This window comes from Microcebus murinus, chromosome 1, assembly GCF_040939455.1.
Source record: "Microcebus murinus isolate Inina chromosome 1, M.murinus_Inina_mat1.0, whole genome shotgun sequence".
Lineage (NCBI taxonomy): Eukaryota > Metazoa > Chordata > Mammalia > Primates > Cheirogaleidae > Microcebus > Microcebus murinus.
In genome coordinates, this window is record NC_134104.1 from 118307520 (window position 1) to 118332322 (window position 24803).

The 24803-nt window shown below is 34.9% G+C and overlaps 1 protein-coding gene across 4 annotated transcripts in view; it reads right to left on the reverse strand.

Annotated features, from left to right (window-relative positions):
* Window positions 1–24803, reverse strand: part of ARMC8 (armadillo repeat containing 8) — a 106047-nt gene that overhangs the window by 43275 nt on the left and 37969 nt on the right. For all 4 annotated transcript variants that reach the window (XM_076005207.1, XM_012787743.2, XM_012787739.2 and 1 more), the window contains 7 exons: window positions 23966–24058; window positions 17886–17966; window positions 15549–15624; window positions 15364–15454; window positions 12447–12507; window positions 9540–9740; window positions 6701–6796 (listed from right to left, as the gene is read on the reverse strand). In XM_076005207.1, the coding sequence (XP_075861322.1) occupies window positions 6701–6796; window positions 9540–9740; window positions 12447–12507; window positions 15364–15454; window positions 15549–15624; window positions 17886–17966; window positions 23966–24058 (699 nt within the window). The remainder of the gene's footprint in view (window positions 1–6700; window positions 6797–9539; window positions 9741–12446; window positions 12508–15363; window positions 15455–15548; window positions 15625–17885; window positions 17967–23965; window positions 24059–24803) is intronic.

Here is a 24803-nt window from a genome sequence, read left to right on the forward strand (position 1 = left end):
GCTTTTGAGATAGTAGAAAGATATTAAGAAAAAGTAACTTAAATTTACAAATATAATTTAAAATCTTATAGCATTGAAAATACATTAAAAATTTACATTTGTTCAAAATGCGAACATATATTTGGGATATGGTTTCATATGAATGATGACTATTTGAAGAAATGACATCTATAACCATGGACAGTAATACTTAGGTAATCAAAGTTAAGTAGAATTTGGCCTCCTTTTCTCAAGACATCTATCATCTATGATTCTAACCAATTATTTATTTGTATTACATATCCTATTTAATATACAGCATTAATTAATATAGAAATATAGAAAAACAACTGAAACTATATTTGGTGCTTTGGAGGGCATGCTATGACAATGAAAAGTTTTTAAAAATCAGTATTTTAAATACATTAAAATAAAATTATAAGACAAAAAGACATCTTGTCATTATTAAGAAATACTCTATAAAAAGAACCTATGTTTCTAAAATATAAGTATGCTTTTATTGGATTAAATAACTAACAGTTTGGGAATTTACAGCATAAAATCACTTTCTTCACTGCAAACCTTTCTTATGTACACCTTCAATATTGGTCACCTTTTCTCCTCATACACTTAAAAATATGTATTTTTAATCTTCCAGTAAATCATGGAAGATATTCTAATGAATGATTCCAATGATTACCTATTATGTGGCAGACACTGTTATTTATTTATTTATTTATTTATTTAGAGATAGATTCTCACTCTGTTGCCTGGGCTAGAGTGCCATGGTGTCAGCCTAGCTCACAGCAATCTCCAGCTCCTGGGCTCAAGGGATCCTCCTGCCTCAACCTTCTGAGTAGCTGGGACTATAGGCATGCACCACCATGCCTGGCTAATTTTTTATATATATTTTTAGTTGTCCAACTAATTTTTTTCTACTTTTTTTAGTAGAGATGCGGTCTCGCTCTTGCTCAGGCTGGTCTCGAACTCCTGAGCTCAAACGATCCACCTGCATCGGCCACCCAGAGTGCTAGGATTACAGGCATGAACCACCGCACCTGGCCGACACTGTGCTATTTTAAATACCTTGTATCTCATCTTTATGACTGTAGTTATCAATTCTTGTTCTTTGTTTTCCTTATTTTCTTCTGCCTTAGTTAGCAAACAAACAAACAAACAAACCAAACCAAACCAAACAAAAAAACCCCAAAACAAAACAACCAACAAAACTGTTTAGTCTAAGAAGAAAAAATATCCTACCCTTGGCCACTTTCTTCACATAGGTCATGTAAAGTCATTGTGATTGGATGATTATTTTACTTTCAAGGAATAAAACCTTAAGATTTCATGTTTTGAATTAAAAAATGTTAGATAAAAGGCACTTACAAAGCTTAAAAATGACCCCCAAAATTAAGCTATTAAATTCCAAATTGATTCAAAGATAGCTCCACAAACATGTCCATTTTAATTACTTCCAAATAATTCTTTGAGTCCTAAGCAAATTGTTACTGCTCATTCCTTACTTTTCTCTGATTTACTGAGGTTTTATTATAAATACTAAGTTTTAAGGCTATGTTTTATTGCTCTTTACCTCCCTTTCCTAATTGCCTTCCTCCCCCAACCCAGTGAATAATGTTTATATAAAGTAGTTCAAGCAATCCATGCACAATTGATTTAAATTACTGACCTTAAAAATCAGACATTCATTAATTGGGAAGATTATAGTTGTACATCACCTTACAGAATAGGCTGATTCTGAGAGGTTAATTTCTATAAATCAAACCATATTTTTATCCCTAAAAAACTTGGTCCAAAGCCGGGCGTGGTGGCTCACGCCTGTAATCCTAGCTCTCTGGGAGGCTGAGGCGGGCGGATCCTTTGAGCTCAGGAGTTCAAAACCAACCTGAGCAAGAGCGAGACCCCGTCTCTACTATAAATAGAAAGAAATTAATTGGCCAACTAATATATATAGAAAAAATTAGCCGGGCATGGTGGCGCATGCCTGTAGTCCCAGCTACTCGGGAGGCTGAGGCAGGAGGATCGCTTGAGCCCAGGAGTTTGAGGTTGCTGTGAGCCAGGCTGATGCCACGGCACTCACTCTAGCCTGGGCAACAAAGTGAGACTCTGTCTCAAAAAAAAAAAAAAAAAAAAAACTTGGTCCAAACTCACACTTGTGAATACTATAATTTTTTTTCATCGTACTTTTAGAAAGAAAAAAAAAGCCCTATACTTTCTAAGTAAGAAATGCTCAAAATTATTTTGAAATGAAGAAGGTACCATACTATAAAAGACATTCTTTGATCTAGATCCAAGTTGAGTAAAAGACACACGCTCAGGATTGCCTGCCTCTTAAAAAATGGGAATTTCCTGCATTTTCTCAATGCTGAGGAAGTATAATAATGAAACCCCTTGCCTTTATGGCCAGATGTATATTCCCCCCATTTTAAATCTCCTCTCTTTAAATACAGAATTGCTAGTGAGATTAGGAAAGGTCCTAATGCACAGAAGACCACATATAATTCAATGAGTGCTTAATAATGCAATTTTATAATATGGCTCATTCATTCATTTGTTCATTTTTTTCATTCATTCATTCATTCTTCAAATATTTATTAAGTGTCAACTACACAGAAACAGTGTTGCAGGCGCTGGGAATACAGTAATGAACAAAACACAAAAAAATCTCTGCCCTCAATGGAGCTTACATTCTAGTTCCTCAAATGGGATTTCCAGCTAAAATATAAGAGTATTAAAATTTCAGAGACAAGCTTTCTGAAAGGTTCCATTAATCAGCTGCCCCAGAGAAGCAAAGGCTACAATAAGTACTTCATTTAACATTTGCAATATGTTTGTTTTTATCAAAAATACAACCAACATCCTGGTTAGTTTATATTTCCTCGAATTTTAATTTATACTTTACTACCTCTAATTTTCCTCAATTTACACTAACATTTCTAGACAAATTTTACTAAGTTCCTTGAAGAGAGTAAAAGAGAGAGAATTCTTTTTCAATTTCCAACCTGATAATCAATAGGTACTAATCAAGTTTCTTTGTTATAAAAGAATCAGCTTCCAAATTACAGGATTGTTTGTCACTGCTGCCTATGCATGACTTAACCATTGACTGGGTAGGTCAGTTCTTGAAATAGTTTGTTGATCTATTTTCTTGGCACCCTAATTTCTTTCTTTTTTACTGTCCCATTAACTGGAATTCTGCTTCCTAATAAGCATTAATAAAGGCTATCCTTAGAAACCAGACTTTCCAGCCAGGCACTGTGGCTCACTCTGTAATCCCAGTACTTGTGAGGCCGAGGAAGGAGGATTGCTTGAGGCCAGAAGTTCAAGACCAGCCTGAGAAACGTAGTGAGACCCCCTTTCTACCAAAACAAACAAACAAAAAAAACCCTAAGAAACTGGACTTTCCCCTTGGGAGAGGTGAGAGCTAATTTTACTTGGCATTGCTGTCAGTGCAGTTATTGCTCATATGCTCTAGACCCCTCTTCCACAGAGTTCTCAATTCCTGCCTATACCCTTAACTCTAACAAAAATCCATTCAGAGTCAGGGTCAATTATCACAGGTAATTTGAATTCTCCGAAGGTTAACAAGGCCAGGCCACAACTGTTGCTAAGCTCAGTGATCCTCCATCTTTCCTTGGGCTTCTCCCTCTTCATGTTACAGCCAGTGGTAATGATTCTCACTCTCACCTGCAGAACTCTTTCCACCAGCACCACCTTTCTTCACTCTAGCTGACAGGACACCACAGGAAATTAGGAATTCAAGTATGTCATAGAGTAATAAGGATGCAAAGCTAGGAATCAGAATACTAATTTTGCTCTACACAGAAGGACACAGAAAGATCCAGACATATTAAAGGAAATTTCACTCTGCGTATGATTTCTGCATTTTCATTTCTATATTCAACAAATATTTATTGAGTGCTTATTAGATTCCAGAGACTGTTACACAGTTGGTTTCTTTTAACAGGAATACACCAACACTGCTCCAAAGCAGGGGAAGTAAATCTCTGAACTACACAGTCATATTGAGTCTTCATTATTTTGTCTGGTCCAAAAAGCAAGCATCAAAAAATGGAAACACAGCAGGCCTTTAGAAGTCTTTAGAAGTGCTGAGATAGACATAATTCTATGAAGAGGGAAGGCCAGTGTCCTTCTCCTTTAACTGCTGTGTATACCTCTCATTGTCTATACTTCTTTGCTCTTGTTTTCTTATCTTCATTCTGCCTCCTTTACTTAACTGGTTGTGATAGGGCACTGGGGCACATACTATTTTTACAGTATATTTATTAAAATATACTCTCATTTTTGATTTAAATGGCAGACCAACTGAACACTTCATGTTTTTCTCCTGAATCAAACAAAACACCTTTGTGTTGTTCTTTGGGAGATGGGGGAGGTAAGAGTGGAAGAGAATAGGCCTACAGTCCTTGAAATCTTTCAGAGATTCTCTACTCATTAACTCATTTAACTAAAATTCCACCTTGGCAAGCATAAACATTGCATTAAAAAAATGAAACAATAATAAACACTGTACTTTAAGAATGTACACAAAAAACGAATACAATCAAAGTTCATAAGGCGTAAGCGTAAAAAAGAAATAAATATTTCATAAAGTAAATAAAAATCTATCCAAATATTTCAATAAAAAATGGAATAGAAATAAATGCATTGAAAAGAAAAGAGTTATTTATCATTTTTTGTACACTGAAAATAAGGAGTTTCCACTCCTAAGACCAGTCTTTGGCAAAGCAGATTTTACCACAAAATTGTTTTATATTTTCCATTTTACAATTTCTCTCTTCAGTAGTTACTATGAACTATAAATTATTTAAACACTTAATTTCCCAGAATTTAAATATCTTCCTAAAAATGTTATATAATCCCCATTACACAAGAATGTCACAGTATCTTTTCTTTACCACACAAAAAAATTATTAATTAATAATAACTTATTCTTTATTTATCATCTTTCTACAGAAACGATCAGGAGTTACCTCACCAGGAAATTATACACATAATGAATACAAGTTTTAATAGACTACTGATTAGATTGTTTCAAGTATTTCTAGACCACGATATCACAAATTAAGTCATTAATTCCAGAACAATAGTTTATTAACAAAAAAGTACAAAGAAGTACAAATGGACATCCTATTTTCCCCCATTATGGTACATCTATCTATCTCCCTTTCAGTCCATGACATGGCCTTCTGGAGTTGTAAGAATGGGTAAAATACTTCTGTTTCCAGTGGGCCCTAATAACCACCCAAACGATTATATATTTAAGTTATACAGTTCATATCAATTTTTAAAAAATGTTTATCTACACGAGCTGCCATAAAAGCCTCTTCCCTTGCTATACACCATGTACCTGAACTTAACCAAACATTATCAGCATCAACATCCATAAATCATGTTTAGATATAGGGAAGTATTGTAGCACTTCCTTCCACTTGTAGTATGTTTGTCTTTAAGTGATAGTTTATAAATGAAAGTTTAGAGGTGTCAAAATGATATTCAAAGGCATGGTACTAAAAACACTTCAAGTCAAAACATCTTACTGACTGAACTAACTTGAGGTATATGGAAAACATTCAGCTTATTAATTGTGCTTTTTGCACTGATTTTAAATTAAAGCTATTGTCACATCTAATCTTATTGTAATTATTTCAATTTCTTCAAGGATGGTTTCTTTTCAATTTATTTCAAAAATTCAAGGTTGGATGTACTTGGCAGAGTTCATGAGCATTTCACATTTCTCTGTCTACAGGCCTGAAGTACTTCTCTGAATCATCGTAAACTCCAATACTTTGTGATTTCTATCATAGTGCTCCTCAAAATACCAACAGAGATGGGGAGATTTAGTAGACTGTCATGTTCAGTAGGTAATGCCCAATTTACTTTTTCTGCTATGGTTCCTCAAAACAAACACGTGGTTTTGCTCACTGATGCTCCTAAAAGCCTGTGTAGAATTTATTAGATTATATATGTTTTTGAGCAGTAAGCTCCAGCCTTTTGATTGTGGAAGGAGCCAGGTCAGAGATTACCACTATACTTTTTTACTTCTCACCTAGATCTAGTCTCATAAAGAACATGAGTTCAGTGTTAAACTAGGCTTTAGTAACGCAAGGGTGCTATACCAGTGATACACTCGTTGGGAGCTGGAAAATTCAGATGACCACTCACTAAACATAAAATCATCATTCCACAAAGATTTTATTCACATTAAACTTGCACAGTAGCAAAAAAAAAAAAAGAAAAAATCAAAACATAAAACTAAGCCACATATCAAAGAACAATATACAATAGAGATTTGAATTTCTTAATGGCATTGGAAGGTATTTCCATAAATAACATTTACAATTCTAATGTTAGGTCTTTCAAGGTGTCTGAAGCTTCACAGTGCTAAAATTGATTTTTATCAGAACACATGCAAAAATGTGCAACATAATTATTCATATTAATGACACAAAAAAAGCACGCCAGTTATTTATCATTCCAGCACGGCCATGCCACTCTAAGTTCTAAAAACAAACAACCCTACAAATCGAGGTCCCATTCATTCTTCAATTATGCCTTTAGTCACTCTGCTTTATTATATTCAAACAGTCACTGTTAGTGCTCTTCACCACGACTTTCAGGTTGACGTCACTCCCTGCCTGCTGGCTGTCAGGACTGGGGGACGCCCCTCTCCCAGACTCACCTTCTTCCGGATGTCTTCATCATTTGCTCCAAGAGAGGCATAGAGCTTGAATGCAGCCTGGCGGAGTTCATGAGCATGTTTTAAGTCATGATCAAGCTATGTGAGGGAAAAAAAGATAAGTTCTAATTCAGTCCATAAATTAAATTTCCAATAAAATTAATTGAGTAAAGCTGAAAAAATTATTAACTATAACATACTAGTGAACTTCCCAGTCATTCATTACATTTTCTAGTTATTTTTGGGTTCTATTCATGTACAACTGAACCTCTGCTATGTTTATGTCATCATGACTTGAAATGTATAAAGTCTATTTCAGCCTAAAAGTGAATACTGCAACATTTGACAGTGATTTATGAAAAACCATTGTGAATCTGACCCCTAAACATTCAGTGTTTCTAGATAATAGCTTTAGTGGCACTGATGCTTGCTTGCAATAGCTCTTGAAAATGCTGTCCTCCAAAAGAAGGCACACCTAGGCCTTTCCAGTCCCAGACAATAGCTGATAACTTGAGTGCTATTGCAACAATGTCTTTAGGAAGTTTTCCCCTAGTTTTCTCAAACATTAATAGCAGTGTTGGCCTAATTTCAGCATTTAAAAAGCTTTTTAGAAACAGGGAACCCTTTGTGGAAACCCTTAATAAATAATATACCATGGTAACCATTACTGTCTATTATAGTTATCTGAGACTTATGTTCAGGATGTGTTTTTTTAAAAGAAAATTATTAAAATTATTTATTGTATAAAGCAATAAACATGCATAATTGGCTAAGTTATCAATATATTTGATTTATCAACAAACTACCATAGAATTAAAATAGAAGTATATTCTTAGGATATTTTTAACAACTATGAACCAGTAACTATACAAAGCATATCAATAATATGAATAATTTTATAAGTAAGAGTTATAACTTAATCATCCAAATGAGTACCACTTTTTCCAAAGAAGTCATCTTGGAAAGGTTTACTCTTATCCAATGGCATCGGTATTGTTCATAACATTGAGACCCTCTTGAAACTTCCTAAAGAGCTAACTGGCATATTAGCTAGAAAACCTTGAAAGTGGTACAGCTTCATCAACTATGAGAATTTTAAGTTAATTATTACTGACTGTTGTGTGTAAAGATGGGAAATCCAGCTGGGTAATACCATTTAGGGAAAAAAAATTCACAACAAACAAACATAAAAAAAAATACTTATGTAGGGTGGCTCTGAAGACAATTCTTAAGAACCATCTCAAAAATGTTTTGATCAAAGCAAGCACTTATGGATTATGGAAGGAATGTCCCAATATACAATACTCATTTTGATAAATTTTAAAGTATCTACTCTTAAAGTCTTTACATTCCAGTCATAATGTAAGATATTACAATATTTACTTGGACTAATATAACATGAAAATCACACATTTATTAACATGTGAAGGTTTCTCTCTATGGGTCTAGTGTCTATACTTTTGTGGTCAGAAACCTTTGGATAATCCATCATCAAAATTAAAAACAAACTATTACTCAAGTTTGGCATTAGGAGGTCATTTAAAAAATTATTAAAATTTTCCTCTGATGGAAATGAAATGGAAAAATTCTAACAGAAGGGATAATCTTCTATATACCAGTTAAATAATTTACACATGTATAACCTAGAAGTTCTTAAAATCATGTTTCCTTACTCTCATGCCCAAAGCATTTTATTTGCCTTGCTGCGGTGGTCAACTCAGGGTGTTCATGAGGCCACAGTTAGGGCTTCTTCATGTATCTTTGTAAAGGTGAGATTGTAGCTTTGCATTGGTCAATGTGAGCAAATGGCCAGAGGGAAAACAAACAAGGCAAACCCTTCACCTCTGCTGTAAAAACAACAGTACTGAAGAAGAGCAGACACATATCTTCAATACACAGAGGGCAGTGTACATTACTAATGCAAATATCAATGAAGGTTACTTTAGGCCCTTCCAAAGACAAAGAAAAGACCTACCCTTAATAGTTTGTTTTATTTTCGACATCAAATGCCAAATGAACGGTTGCCTGCCAGATGAGGTCTTTTGGAACTCAGAAGCATGGGGGAGAGGTCAAGAGAACAGTTACCATTGGGACCACTGGCATGAAAAATACAGTTATATTCATGAAACAGTACTGGCTGCTAATTAAGAGGCAATGTTCTCTCTACCATGACCTTCTTAAGCAAACTTTTTCTTAAACCATGCTTAAAGAAATGGATATTGCAAACAGGCTGAAAAGAAATAAGACAAAAGAAATATCTATCAATTCTAAGAAACTTATATTTTCAGAAAAAGGTAGCACAATTGGTCCCTGATGGTCCCAAACCAGAGGTTAAATGGTGTTTTAGCCATCGCTAGCAGGCCCAAAACACAGAATGAAACTGAGAAAAGGAAAGAGAATATGGGAAAAAGGTAACAAAAAACAAAGACTGTAAAGTAAAATGAAGCAACTTAGTCACCTGTAACAAAAGATTATCCTTGACCTAAAGAATAAGAAAACAGCAACAGAACTGATCTGTGACCTTGAATAAGATTAGATGATATGGATATGCCAATACCCAGCTTAAAGACCCCATTCTTTTGGGGGTTTAGTTGGGAGTTAGGGATGCAATTTTCTTCTTTATTGTTCATCTGCTTAGTAAAAACTTTCTGACAATAAACATTAAACAAATCAGATTCAAAAAAACTCACAAAGCAACATCATCTACGTTAGCATAGATAAAAGATCCTTTATTTAAAAGGGCTTTGAGTTGTAATTATCAGCTGGTTCAAAGATGTGAGCAGTAAGAAAAACTTTTTTGAAATCCCAGTCTTGACCTGCTAAAAAGGAAAAGAGAACATACCCTTTTAATATCAGTGATGGCACTCACTGAGCTGGGATACTTGAAATAATCAGCAAGCATGGCAATGAGGTGATCAGTTATGCTAGCGATTCTCTGTAGCTCAACATCTGGTTCAATCAGATAGGCAAGTGTCTCAGCTCCTTCAACTCTCTCCTCTAGTAATCTCTCCTTACTGCACATTCGAACCAAACAAGGCAATGTCTGAAAGGTAGTGAGATTAATTATTTGCTTTTTGGTAAAGGCAAAAAAGCTTGATGAAAATCATATAGTGACTGAATCAACTCAATGGTTTTTATTGGGAATCACGCTTATGATCAAATATTTCCTTTATTGACTTTCAGAGAATACACTTTTAAAAAAAAATGTACAGTCAAGTCAGTGCAGATTAATTATTTGTGCTGACACACTAAACTCTAATCATACATCAAGTAAATTAACACAAACTGTAATTAGGCTTTTGTGCTCAATAAGATCGAAACTTTATTGTACAACCGTATAAAACACATTTAAGAATCCCTAACTATGTCTGATGGTTTTGCCCCATCTACGGGCAGTTTAATTCAGAATGATTTTGCTTTAGAAAAAGTAAGCTATCTTTTTCTTAGTGAGTAATGTTTCTGTAATGACTTTTATTTTTTTGTTTTGGGAATTAGTAACTGAAGTTGCCAAAACAAAATACTGCTTTAACCACTTAGGTACGGCGCTGACCGGCTGCGAAACCTTGCCCACAGCCAGCACTCATAGTCCACACGATAGTTTGTGCTGTGCATTGACGACAAATGCGTTTTGCTCTTGTGTGATGAGGAAAGCTTTAAAGCACTGAAAGCTTGTTTTACTTTACAGGCAGCTTTACTTGTAATGTAAATCAGAATAGGTAACATATACATATATGTTTTCATTACGTTATTTTTAAATGTTCACAATTTTATTTTGATAAATGAAAAATTAGAAAAGTCATATTATGGCTGTCGGCTAAAGTTGATGCTCAGTTCATCTGTGGCTATCGACTATAGTCAATGCTTGGCTATGCACGTTCATCTGTAGCTGTCGACTATAGTTGAGGGTTGTACAGAAGTGGTTAAAAATTCAGTGAAGTTACCATTACTCAGGTTACCATGACCCACCAGTTCTACTATAATGTGAGCAAAATGCATCAATCACATTTACTAGGTTTTCCCAAGAACTTGCTGGAATGAGTGTGGTGGAATCCACGAGTCCATTTTTACTTCTGAAGTCCTTCAAAAATCTTGGCACTGGTCTTGGTGATTTATCTACATTAGGTTCTCAGTAAAAATATCCCATGTATTTACTATTTCTAAGACTGATGAATGCACTTGATAGGAAGCCTTCCTCAAATACTGCAGTCAACTGTGCTTTGCTCTTTTCTAAGTTCCTATTGTATCTTTACTACAGCTCAGTACTTTATTGTTCACTATTGATTTCCTATCAGGCTAGTTCAGGCTTTTGCAACTCAAGCCTAGGCTTCCAAGGGGAAGGCTCCATTCTCTATTCTCTTTTTTTGGAGACACAGTCTCACTCTGTTGCCAGGGCTAGAGTGCCATGGCATCAGCCTAGCTCACAGCAACCTCCAACTCCTGGGCTCAAGTGATCCTCTTGCCTCAGCATCCCGAGTAGCTGGGACTACAGGCATGTGCCACCATGCCCGGCTAATTTTTTCTATATATATATTAGCTGGCCAATTAATTTCTTTCTATTTATAGTCTCACTCTTGCTCAGGCTGGTTTCGAACTCCTGACCTTGAGCAATCCACTCGCCTCAGCCTCCCAGAGTGCTAGGATTACAGGCGTGAGCCACCGCGCCCGGCTCCCTATTCTCTTTTTCCTAACATTACTAGTTACTACAATTTATCGATACCATAAATTCATAGATTACTGAATTTAATACTCACAACTACTGCATGAAGAAGATATTACTAACCTATTTTACCAATAAGGAAGAAAAGGAAGGTTAGCGAAGTTAAAAAAAACAAAGGTCATTTGTATGGAAATTCATAGCACTCTATGTTGAGTTTTTACTTGGAGAGGCAGGTCCTCAGATATCATCAAATTAATTGACTCTCTTCACCAAAGACTAACGCAAATGTTAATCTTAATGCTCTTTTATCCTTGGGTTCAACTTTTGAATAACGATAATGAGAGATTTCACATTCATAAAATAACACATGATCAATTTATTTATACTTATTTTATTCCTTATAACTAATAAGACATTCTAATGTATTTAATATATCATTATCCTCACAATAACCTTGTGGAATAGATGAGCAGGAATTATTCAGTCTATTTTCATAATCAGGAGTCTGAGACACCAAAAGAATAAAGGATATCAAGCCAGTCAGTGGAGGAAATGCTAAAACCAGAATCCAGGTGTTAGGATTGTTAGGGTTGGTCTCTTCTTCAGGTTTTTCTAAGTTCAGGTTGCAACTGACATACCACAATGATGACTGTTTTCAAGTTATTATTCCTTGTGATTATCAGCTATGAGTGCTATAAAGTCTTTCTTTATCTGCAAAGTAGCAAACTGCTTGCCTATAAAACTATACTGCAAATTTAATAGAAACCAAGGAATAAAATATATTTTCTATTTCAACTGGGTTTTACACACTTTTACAATTTCCACACCTCCCGCATCTTTCATTATTCCTAAATGAAAAAGTTTTGACAAGGAAAGAATTATCTCATTTGACTTCCAAAACACATCTAGTATCAATTTAAAAAAATTATATGGCATCCATTGAAAAGAAAGCCTGGTGTTTAAATATTATTTTACATCATGCACACATACCATAAATATATGTATAAAAAGAAATAGAAATACCAGTGCGTATATTCAACATTTATATGACTGAATAATTTTCACATTTTTTAAGACAATTAACTAGCTTACCTTTAATACAATACAGTTGTCATCTGTCCGAATTGCTCCAGCTCTACACATGTAAGTTAAACTGGAATAAGATGGCAGAAAGTAAGTTTCTGCTTGGTGTTTAAAGAAAAATTACTTGCCTTTTAGATTTTATAAAAAAACCGAAAACCAAGTACTATCATTTATATTGAGGGAGAAGATTATGACATTCCCTTATAGGAAGTTCAGTCTATTTAACATTCAAAGAAAACTAACTGATATAGATTAGATAGATAGCCAGCCAGATTAAAAAATAATTTTAAAAATAAATGACCTAATGAATAAATAGATACATTTTGAAGCTAGGTGCTGGACATATGTTAGTTGTTTATTTTATGTTTGAAATTTTCTATAATAAAAAGAGGAAAATGTTAAAAATAAAATATAAGGTTAACAAAGTATCTTAGCTTAAATGAAGTTGGTATATTCCCTCTTGAAAAGCTGTAGAAGTATCACAGAAGAGGCATTTAACTTATAACACTTACAGCAATTCATTAGAAATAAACTACTCCGAGGTTAATGGCAGAGGCTGTGGGGATTAATTAATGATTTGGTTCTACTGAAAAATAATTTACCTTCATAATTACATCTGGCTTTAAATAAAAATAAAATTAATTTGTACTCCCAAGGCAGGCACTGAACATTTAAGTACTTCAGAAATTTAAATTAAGGAATTTCCTTTTTGAATTAGATTCCTTTAGTAAGATGGGGGGAAAAAGCTAAAACATCCCACGTTTGGCATCTACAGAAAGCTATAAACAGATAAGTAAAATTATTTTACATATATTATAGAGGGTTGAAATCTTTGTAGCTGTTATTGTTATTTTGAGGCTTGTTACCACACTGTTTTTCTGAAACCATTTACTTGGGAACATTACCTTACTAACAAAGAGGGAAATGTTCAGTTTTAAAGTTAAGACAAAAAGTGGGAAAACAAAAAAGCCAGTAAAACTAAAATAAACAAAAATCAAACAATTCATGATGCATGAGTAATTCACTAAAAATTCCTAATTCTCAACAAAATATTGGAGAGCCACAGCTTCTTAAATACTGAAACTGAACAATTCACTTAGCACAGAACCCTATACAACAGATACTCAACATATCTGTTAATGTGTTGATATTAGGTTATTAAGTACAAAATGTCCGATTTCCTTAAGTACTCTGTTTGATAGTTGGTATCTCTGATATTTCACTGTTAATACTTGTTTTATGGTTATTGTGAAGGTACATCTTCAGTCTTTCAAAACGCATGTTTTAGGTTTGGCTTGTGTTTATCTTTCAGATTTTTTAGAGCAATTTTTATGAAACCATAGAGAAGTCAAAAATTCATGTTATTTTTGAATATAAGTTCCATTGTGGAACCAATGCAGCACAGATAGCTTAAACTATCAATGAAGTGTTTGCAAAGGATGTGTCTAATGAACACACAGTACACTGATGGTTTGAGAAGCTTCATTCTAGTGATTTTAATCTTAAAAGTAAGCCATGTGGGTGATCTGAGACCAAGGTGGATAATGATGAACCGAAAGCTATAGTGGAAGTGAATCCATCTCAACCTATGCATGAATTAGCAGAAAGGTTTGATGTTACTATTCCAACAATATTGGACCATCTGAAACAAATTGGCAAGGTCAATAAGCTGGATAGATGGGATCCTCATGAATTAAATGAGCATCAGCAGAGAAATCATCTCGAAGCATGCCTTTTTCTTTGCTGTCACAACATATAGGCGAACCATTTTTACACTGATTTGTTATGTGCGATGAAAAATGGATTCTTTTTGATAATCACAAGCATTCAGCACAATGATTGGATAAAGATGAAGTGCCACAACACAGTCCAAAACTGAGTATTCATCAAAAAAAGCTAATGGTGTCTGTTTGGTGGTCCAGCGTTGGTATTATCCGCTACAGCTTCATGAAACCTGGTCAACCGATTACAGCAGATGTCTACTACAACCAGTTGGACAAAATCATGAGGATGCTTGGATTAAGCAGCAGAGATTGGTCAACAGAGACACGCCAAACCTCTTGCAAGATGACCATGTGTTGCATAAATAATGCTGCTCAAACTACAGAAGCTGGACTTGGAAACTCTATTATCCACTGTATTCACCAGACCTTGCACCAACTGACTACCACTTCTTCCAGGCTTTGGACCACTTCTTGCAAGGAAAAATATTCAATTCTCAACAAACTATGGAAAACACTTTTCATCGCCACTTCCTCTGCGGGCTTTTTTGCTGCCAGCATAAACAAGCTACCGTTAAGATAACAAAATTGTGTTGCTAGTTTAGGAGCATACCTTGATTAATTGTACTGCTTCTTGTTCGAGATATAATAAACTATACTTTCGATTAGAAATGACGTTGCATATTTAACGACCTTATTACAGATTTAACATGCATTGAATGCTTATATGAACCAAAAATTGTGAGATTATATATTTTTTGAAGATTGTTTTGTTTTCTCCTCAAAAAATGAGGAAGCCACAATTCTGAACACAGCCCTTGGTTATCAACTTCAACTAATTCTTGGTCCACATTTTTATATGTTTAGAGTCTCCTGGCTTAACACTTAGCATAATATGTGTTGGTTAAATCTGATCTAATTCTGTATTACTTCAACTGAAGTACAAGAAGAGATAAGCTGAAGATGTAATAATTTTCTGTAGATAGTCTTAGATGTTATATGAGAGTTCCTGATCTGCATACTACTAGTAATAAACTGAATATAAAAAACTTACAACCATTTAAGAAAATGTGAGAAAGCCTCATAACTTTCAAATTTCAAAATCTCAAAACAAGATGGGGATTGGAAGCAAGTTAGGCTGTCCAAAAATACTCTAAGATACTGATAAAGCACTGTCTTTGTTCCCACATTATCTTGACTTTTACCATTTTGCTGATGTGAGCTGCATCTCAATAGGCTTATCCCTCTGTAACATCTTCACAAAAATCTGTGGTAACAATTCTCCATCAACCAAAACTAGAAATAAAACAAACAACAATTAAGGAAATTCTTTAAATCTACAAAGTTCATAAATTAAATCATGTAGATACCACTGAAAGTTCCAGCCTACCATTTACCAGGGTCATCGATACCTGGGGGTTTTCAAAAGCTAAAACTGAGAAGCATTTCAGTGCTTGCATTCGAACCTGTAAAAATAATGAACAAATAAATAATGCATTTAATTTTGTAAATATGAATTCTAATGTCTCAAAATCTTAACTCCTTTTTAAAAAAATATGTAAATCTCTGAAGAGTATAGTAAAAATTAATTATAAAAGTTAAAATTAATTTTGAAGAAAAATTTTTATAAAAAACAGGAAGTAGCAATTAAAATTGAACTAGGTAAATCCCTAATCAAATTTAAAAGAATACTGTACAAAATACAATGTTGGTAAGACAAAGGTAATTTAATAACAATTACCAAGTGCCTTTTAAGTGGTATGTCTCTTCTTCCCTAACTATAGACCAGAGAACTGAAGGGAAGGAAAGGGTATTTAAAAAAGGGGGAGGGGATTACTTTTGTGGATGTGTATGGGAGGGAAATGGGGGGCAAGAAGAACAGGAGAGAAAATAATGTTAGAATAGAAATTTGAGAAGGGCTAAATAACTTTTAAAACACCTACATACAAACTGTACTCATATTTCTCAAAACTAGGTTACTGGTCTGGGATAATAGTATACCAAGGACCTAATCTTTTGACCACACACAGTATATTTTATAATGCAGAAGCTCCTATGAGAGCTGTTACATTTTTCATTCTTTCTGTTCAGTTTTTACCGGATAATCTAATCCTCACTTCTTATTCTGAGTCTACACATGATGTTTTTCTGTGGAATGTGAGGTTGGCAGGCCCTCACAGGATAGTTAGTTGGGGTGCGAAAAAGTCCTGTTCCTAAACCTGGGCAACACTCTGCAGGACTAGCATGTGCCTATAGGAGGAACCTAGAATATGTTAATGACACTCTGACAATGGAGTAAGCCTTGGCAAAAGAGTAGTATTACCAGGCACTTTTCCTCTTTCATGACTTCAAGGTTTTTATATTTGTTATAGCAAATAAGGCAGTCTCATGCAGAAAAGAAAAAACAGAAGAAGAGCAGGGGAAATTAATGAAGCTAAAGGAGGTAAAGTAAAGGGATAATAAATAGCCACCCCAAAACTGTTTCTTCATGTGCAAGTGCTGACTGTTTTTGGCCTCTGTATGGCACAGAACAAAGTGGCTTTCAGTATACATTTCCTTCCCCTGCCTTTGGGTAGTATGAAGCTGACTCCACTTCCCATTCCTACCCTTGTGAGCTCTTCGCCAAGACCAAACTTGGACATCTTGGTGGGAAAACATATACATTAGCAGACTGTACCTGAAATAAAGCTAAGGGCCAAAAGAGCAGACTGGGGTCAATGCAAGTGAACAGAAGACAAAAATGATTGCTTTCCTGCTCTGCAGAAATCTCCTGCCACATCCAGCTCTAATATGACACAATAAGGATAATGTTCCAGTATTTGCTACAACTTGATAGATGGACAAAAATGAATGGCCAAAGTTTTAACTCAATGCCTCATAATATATTATGATGCTGCCGACCTATATATAAAAGACAGTAAAGAAAATTTAATAAGCCTGAAAACTCCTGACTTCTTAACTCAAAATACAAAACAGAACACACTTTAAATGTTGATGTATATGTGGGTAATATGCTGTAAGTCTTAGTCATTGTTGGCTAAATAAAGGTCTGAAATATGAAATCCAAAGTCTTTCCCTATACAGCAAGCCATTGCTTCTGTAAACTTCAAGGCATCACCTCAAGCAGCAGATTTGGTACTGCTACCTAATCAGAAAAGAACTGAAATACTATTTAATAGGTGCAAATCAATAGGAACTCAGGGCACAACTGTACCCTGAAAAAAGAGATGAAACAGCAGCTTTTCTTTCTTTCCTTTTTTTTAAAAAAGAGTATTTTACAGGTAAAATAATGCCCTATAACATTTTATTGATAAAATATTACTTTGTGGGCCAGGTGTGGTGGCTCTCGCCTATAATCCTAGCAGTTTGGGAGGCTAGGCAGGAGGATCACTTGAGTCTAGTAGTTTGAAACCAGCCTGGGCAATAGCAAGACTCCATCTCTACAAAAATTAAAAAGTTAGCTGGGTATGGTGGCAGGCCCTCTAGTCCCATCTATTAAGGGAGCGTGAAGCAGGAGGATCGCTTAAGCCCAGTTGTTGGAGACTGCAGTGAGCTATGATGATGCCACTGCACTCCAGCTCGGGTTGCAGAATGAGACTCTGTCTCAAAAGAAAAAAAATACTACTTTCAATCACAACATCTATCAAAGAAGCATTAAAAATATGGGCCTCTTTCTAGAAACCAAAAATAAGGTATAAAAATCTGGTCATAATTTTTAACATCTTACTTTGTAGGACAATGAGGTTAGTAGGTGAGCAATATTTTGAACTGCACCATGGTTAAATAAAATTGTTTGATGATCTGGCCCCTGTAAGAAAAGAGAATAATACATTAGTACAATAATATATTAAGAAGAGTAATGACTCATTCAAATAAAACCACATTTACTTAAATGTAGAAAAACACATTCACTACTGTGTAGAATTCTCAATTACCCTTTGTTTGCATAAACTCAAGCCCCAAAAGCAGAATAGACACTGTTTTTAATCCTGCAAGGGGCTGCCATAGCTCACTTCATCCCTGTTTTAGAACTGCTGCCTCCTTACTTCCCAGAAAAATAAGGGGACACAGTAGCTATTCTAGCACAGCCCCTTTGCAATTATTAAATAGAACACCACCACAGCAACAGAGCCACTATGAAATTTACATGTGCACACCCTTGCCCTATGCCACAGGAGACAGTGGGACAGTCATTCTTACAACTTAGGACTGATGAGCTAGTGGGGGGTGTGGTGGTGGGGGATTCTAAAAGTAATTAATTGCAAGAGGAACTGGGCCATGACTTAACCTACCTCAACACATCAGGGAGGTTCGAGTAATGCTATAGTAGGAAACTAACCGTCCATAACAGAGAAGTGAATGTACCTTGGTTTCCATAGTTCTATCTCATTTCTCTTTTTAAAATGATCACTTCTTAGGAGTAGGAAGGTAAAGAGATAGGAAAATGAAGGTATTTTATTATTCACCAACTGTTTTCTACTAATCAATGTACTGAAGACCTTCAAAGTGACAGAAACTAAAAAGGTTAATGAAAAGTTTTAAATTTGCCACAACTCTTATTCATTCATTTTATGTCCCACCTCAACCCAATCAATTAATAAAAAGTCAATTAAATCCAAGACAGGGATAGTATTTCATGTTTATCATTATTCAGAAGAGAAAAACATATCAGCAAAAGAAGGTAGGTGATCTGTCTGGGTTCACCAGAGGAAGCCAGTTCTTGGTCTAGAAAAAGAGCTCTATTTCTCCAACCTATTATTTAGCCAAGTAACAACTATCTTGCAGATGCGCAGTCTCTCTTGGGCCAAAACATCCATCATTTGAAGTGGGGATATTAGCATTCATATTTCTGAATAACACAATAGTCACATCCTCTTTTATAGGTAACAATCCTCAAACATTTTATATACTTCAGACTTTTGGGGGGGGGAAATGGGCATTTATTGAAACCTTAAAATCTGTACCCCCATAATATGCCAAAATAAAAAAAAAATAAAAAAAACTTCAGCAATTTCTCTCTTAATTTCCATACATTTTCTAACTTCTAATTTCTTATTTTTTTTTTTTTTTTTTTGAGACAGAGTTTCGCTTTGTTGTCCAGGCTAGAGTGAGTGCCGTGGCGTCAGCCTAGCTCACAGCAACCTCAAACTCCTGGGCTCAAGCGATCCTCCTGCCTCAGCCTCCCGAGTAGCTGGGACTACAGGCATGTGCCACCATGCCCGGCTAATTTTTTATATATATATCAGTTGGCCAATTAATTTCTTTCTATTTATAGTAGAGACGGGGTCTCACTCTTGCTCAGGCTGGTTTTGAACTCCTGACCTTGAGCAATCCGCCCGCCTCGGCCTCCCAAGAGCTAGGATTACAGGCGTGAGCCACAGCGCCCGGCCTAATTTCTTATTTTTAATCACTATAGAGTATTGTACAGTTTACTCATGCAACTCCCCCATTTTATATTTTGGGTATTTTCTAATGTCTCATAAGCAGTGTTTTTTTGATTATTATTAAAGCTAATCTCAGTGTAGATCCTTAGGTTATGAGGATAAATTCCCAGAGTACATGGCTTGATATATTTATTGTTACATATCCATCCAGAATGGTGCAAACCTGCTTTTGTAATAAATGAAAATACTGACATTCTTAGGGCATAGGTTTTAAATATGTTCTCTTTCCTCCCACCTCATCCATGCATCTATAGTTATAATTATAGGTACTACTTACTAATTATTAGGTACCTGCAATGTGCTGAGCACTGCTCTAAATGCTTACTTTCACTGTCTCATTTGAAACAAAAGAGTCCCTGGCTTATTCACTATAAAGATGGTGGAGACTGTAAAGGGGGAACCAAAGAAAAGAAGGGTATCCCAAGAATCGGACCTATTATTTCTCACTAAGTTACTAGAATAAATTGCAAAGATTAGCCTAAATTAGCTTCAGCTTATATGTCAGCATACTAACATTTTTTGCCTTCCTTATCAATTTTGATAACCCAATTTAAACATAGGCAGTTTATCAAAATGGCTAAGTAGGCAAGGTGCTGCCTCAGCCTCTTGTACCCATTGTTCTTCCACTTCTGTCTGCAGCCAATCTGTTTCTCTGTGTTGAAGTGACCTAATACTAATAGATTTTATATTCAAGCTATTTTAAATATATACAAGCAAATACTAAACATATTCTTTCTTCTATTTTAATGCAAATGGTAGCGTACTATATACAGTGCTCTAAATCTTTTATTTCCTTTATAGTTTATCTCAAGAGATCATTCATATAGGTAAATAAAAGTTTTTTCTGACTTCCTTTTTCACCTTATTCTATTGTATGAATGTCTCATACTTTATTTAACTAGTACCCTAGAGTTAGATTTTTAGATTGTTTTCAGTCTTTTACTCTGACAAACTTCACTTCAACATATACTCATGTGCATGTATCCTTTTTTCTAAGATCTGAATCATTTATGGAATATCTTCTCTGATAGTTATATTTACAAATGACAGTGAAAAGATCAAGCACACTGTAATTCTCTCTGTACATAATTGCTGCTAACAAGTATCTTATTTTTCATCCCTCAAATTCTTTATGTAAAAGATAGCAGCAAATATTAATATTTGTTACCAAAGAAGCTCTTCATCCTCTCTAAGGTCACACATAAGATTGTGTAAAACCAAATGGCAGGAAGGAATGAGTGACTGAACCAACTAGAGAGGAGTCACTATCATTTGGTTCTTATTAAGTCTCTCATTTTTCTTCAAATCAACCTGCATGAACCTGGTGGTTAGTGAGGCAGCATCCACCAGGGGGAAGCACATAAACTCTCATGATCTTAAACTCCAAATGTTAGGCCTCAGAAATGTGAATAACTGCTTAAGAAGTGACAACAATTTATAAGTTAGAATTCCAATAAATATTATTACTAATCTTTTTTTGCTCCGTACTAAATCAGAGAGAATTTCATAGGTATAATTATGATTAACTTATAATACAAATACTTTAGTAATCTCTCCCCTTTTTCCTTTCCCCAAAGTATGTAAATTAGTAATTTAAAGTCTTATCCCATTTAATTTGAGCTAAGTGAGCCTCTGTGAATGAGTCTTAAAATTCTATTATAAATTTTACTCATTTTGAGCCTACATACAAAAGAAGAACAACATGAAAATAAAAGATTTTTATAATTAATGACAAATACATAGACCAACAGATCAGTTGTTTTCAATATATGTTGTTAGTGTATCAGAAAAGAAGTTAATATTGTATTTCAAGCTATTACTATTGTCATTAGGTTTATAAATGTTATGTTTCTTGAGGTCTAATTATATCTCAGAATACTTAAATTTGGTCATTTAATTAGAAAAGTAAATGTTAACCACTCCGGTACCGCGGTCACCAGCTGCGAAACCTTGCCCACAGCCAGTACTCATAGTCCAAACGATAGTTTGTGCTGTGCATTGATGACGAATCTGTTTTGCTCTTGTGTGATGAGGAAAGCTTTAAAGCACTGAAAGCTTGTTTTACTTTACAGGCAGCTTTACTTGTAATGTAAATCAGAATAGGTAACATATACATATATATTTTCATTACGTTATTTTTAAATGTTCACAATTTTATTTTGATAAATGAAAAATTAGGAAAGTCATACCACGGCTGTCGGCTAAAGTCGAGGCTCAGCTGTGTGCCTTCATAACACCGCTGTTGCTTAAAGTCAACGTGCGCGTTCATCTGTGGCTATCAACTATAGTCGACACTGGTACCAAAGAGGTTAAAGCACCGAAAGCTTGTCTTACTTTACAGGCAGCTTTACTTTTAATGTAAATCAGAATAGGTAACATATACATATATGTTTTCATTACGTTATTTTTAAATGTTCACAATTTTATTTTGATAAATGAAAAATTAGAAAATTCACATCACGGGTGTCGGCTAAAGTCGATGCTCGGCTGTGCACCTTTATGACACAGCTGTCAGCTAAAGTCTACGTGCGCGTTCATCTGTGGCTATCGACTATAGTTGATGCTGGGCTGTGCGCGTTCATTTGTGGCTATCGCTATAGTTGACGCTGGTACCAAAGTGGTTAATTATCAGGCTAAAAGCTAAGTGAAGGTAACTTTCTCTGATAACACTTTCAGTTCTATCAGTGGCATTAGGGTGGCTGTAAATCATTATCCTCAGCCTAAGTTCCTCTCCAGCGAGGTGGAATGATATAGTGATACTACTTTAGCTATGTTTTCAGCTAAAACAGCATTTAGAACTTTCAGATGAGCAATACTAAAAGTGTGGAAAAGTTTCTGGTGAGTAACCCTGAAAACTATTTGGGTAATTTCAGGAATGGGATTATTCAAATTTCTCACAATTTAACAAAATAATTTGACATGTAGTTAGTTATTTCTCCAGGTCCAATTTGCAGTAGTGCCCTTTTGGGACTACTGTGGTTGTGACCAGTAGATGCTATCCTCTCTTGAACACTCAGGAACAGATGCTGAAAGATCTTTAATGAAGCATAGAGTTTTGGAGTATCTCCTCTACTTAGTTGCCATGGCTGGCTATAAGACAACTTTTTGTTGTTAGAAAATTCTAGATCTTCTTGTTTTGAGTTCATTTTTAGAAAGTGAATAATAACAAAACTGTCATTTTCTTAAAGCCCTTCTTTGTCCACCTCAAAAGATTAAGGCATTGTTTGATATCCCTGGTCCTATGAATTGGTCTACACACTGTCAAAGTAACCCAAGAAGAGAAACTTTAAGGATTTTTGACAAAAATCTTAAATTCTAAATGTGTTAAATAGTATTGAATAGACTGTGATAATCAGCTAGGGTTTTGGAAGGGGTTTAAATGTTTAAATTATAATGTGGAAGGCTCCTGAAACCAAGTTATTTCGTTTTTATTTACATAGGATGCTGTTCTAAAATAGCATAGTCCTATGATCATCCTACTTTAGAATGTAAATGTGCTCTTCTCTTATCCTTTCTTACCTATAGTTCCCAAAGCTCCACATTTGGTGTTTGCATTGTAAATGATAACAAGGTGAGTAATGCCACTCTGAAACACTTACAGAATCACTGGAAGGTACTCAATTATTTTGTTACAAGCTAGAAAAATGTGTAGCGATTAAGAAATATCTCAAATTAATAATCACACATGGTTATCAAAAAGAGTATACTCAATATATAATCTATGAAGTAAAATAAGTAGTATTTCATAGCACTCTTTGGTTTAGTTTTGGGACCTTTTAATAAAAGAGAAACTTTACTCAACAATGAGAAGGAAAGAATCTATTTCATTTCTCCTCATATGAGTTCACTTAAAACAGTTTCCAACAATGTGGACCCTGAGGATGTGGGGAAACACTCATGATCATACGCTGCTGGTAGCACAAAATAGTACAACCTTTATAAAAGACAATGACTCAGAAATTCCATTTCTTATAAAATGCCTTACATACAAGGTATTTATTGCAATGTTGTTTTGCTATATAAGAAGACTTGAAACAAATTAAACATCCAACAATAGAGGACTGGTTAACTAAATTATATATCTATACAGTAAAGTACAATGCAGTTGTTAAAAATGAGGGAGCTCCTTATGTACTGATATGGACTAGCCTTCAAGATACATTAATTGAAAATATCAAGGTACAGAACAATATATATGGTATGCTGCCATTTGTATTTTTTAAAAAAGGGATAAATATATACACAGGTCATAGGTCTACTTGCATATGTATAGATTATCTCTGGGAGGACATACAAACAAGGTACTTCTCTTAAGGGCATAATAAGATTTTACATTATAGAGAACATTTATTCTGGTTCTTACTTTACAGCAATGTGAGAAGATCTGACAGATGTACTCCTGGGTATAACGGGACCTGCTAAGCAGTGCCATGAGGTGCGGTATCACTGTGGCATCCTGGAGTTGAAGTGAAGGAGAGCACAGCAACAAGAGAACTTAGACACCATGAGTACATTTGACAAAACATTTCCACGAGCAGATATATAGTCAAGCCTCTTATCTTAATGACAGTAAATCAAGTCTCTTTAAGGAACACAGCAGAACAAAAGCAATATAACCACCAAAACTGTCTAGGCAAAGGAAAAGGAAGAGACTTCAAAATCTTCATCCTTGATAACAAAATATGAAATTCTCAATATCTTGCCCATAAACAGCCTATATCCTTACACTAAAACTAAATCATTTCAATAAGACTTGACAGAAATCAATTCTAAAACCAAAGTGTGAAACAACTAATAAGATATATAATAAATAGTTTATAATAAGGAATTACTGTATAAAAATAAAAGTTGATAATTTTGATCTCTGAGATGTATGATAAGCAATAGGAACTACTAACAATCTCTCATAAAGACTACAGTAAGCTATCTTCAACCTGCACATGATAATTTATATGAGTAGCAACTTCTCATGTATAGCCAGCCCACTCTCTGCCGATTGGTAAGATTTAACAACCTACACTGTGGTACAGCCAAAAAAAAAAAAAAAAAAAGAATCACAGAATCAACCCACCTTGCCGCAGGGCTAATTTCCTTTTAGAGTGCAAAAGGCATTCAAGGTTGAAAGGGGATTTTGCCAGAACCACAGATGGAAAAGGAGAGGCTTAGCTCAAGCTTCCTAGTCAATGCTATCACTAGTCCTA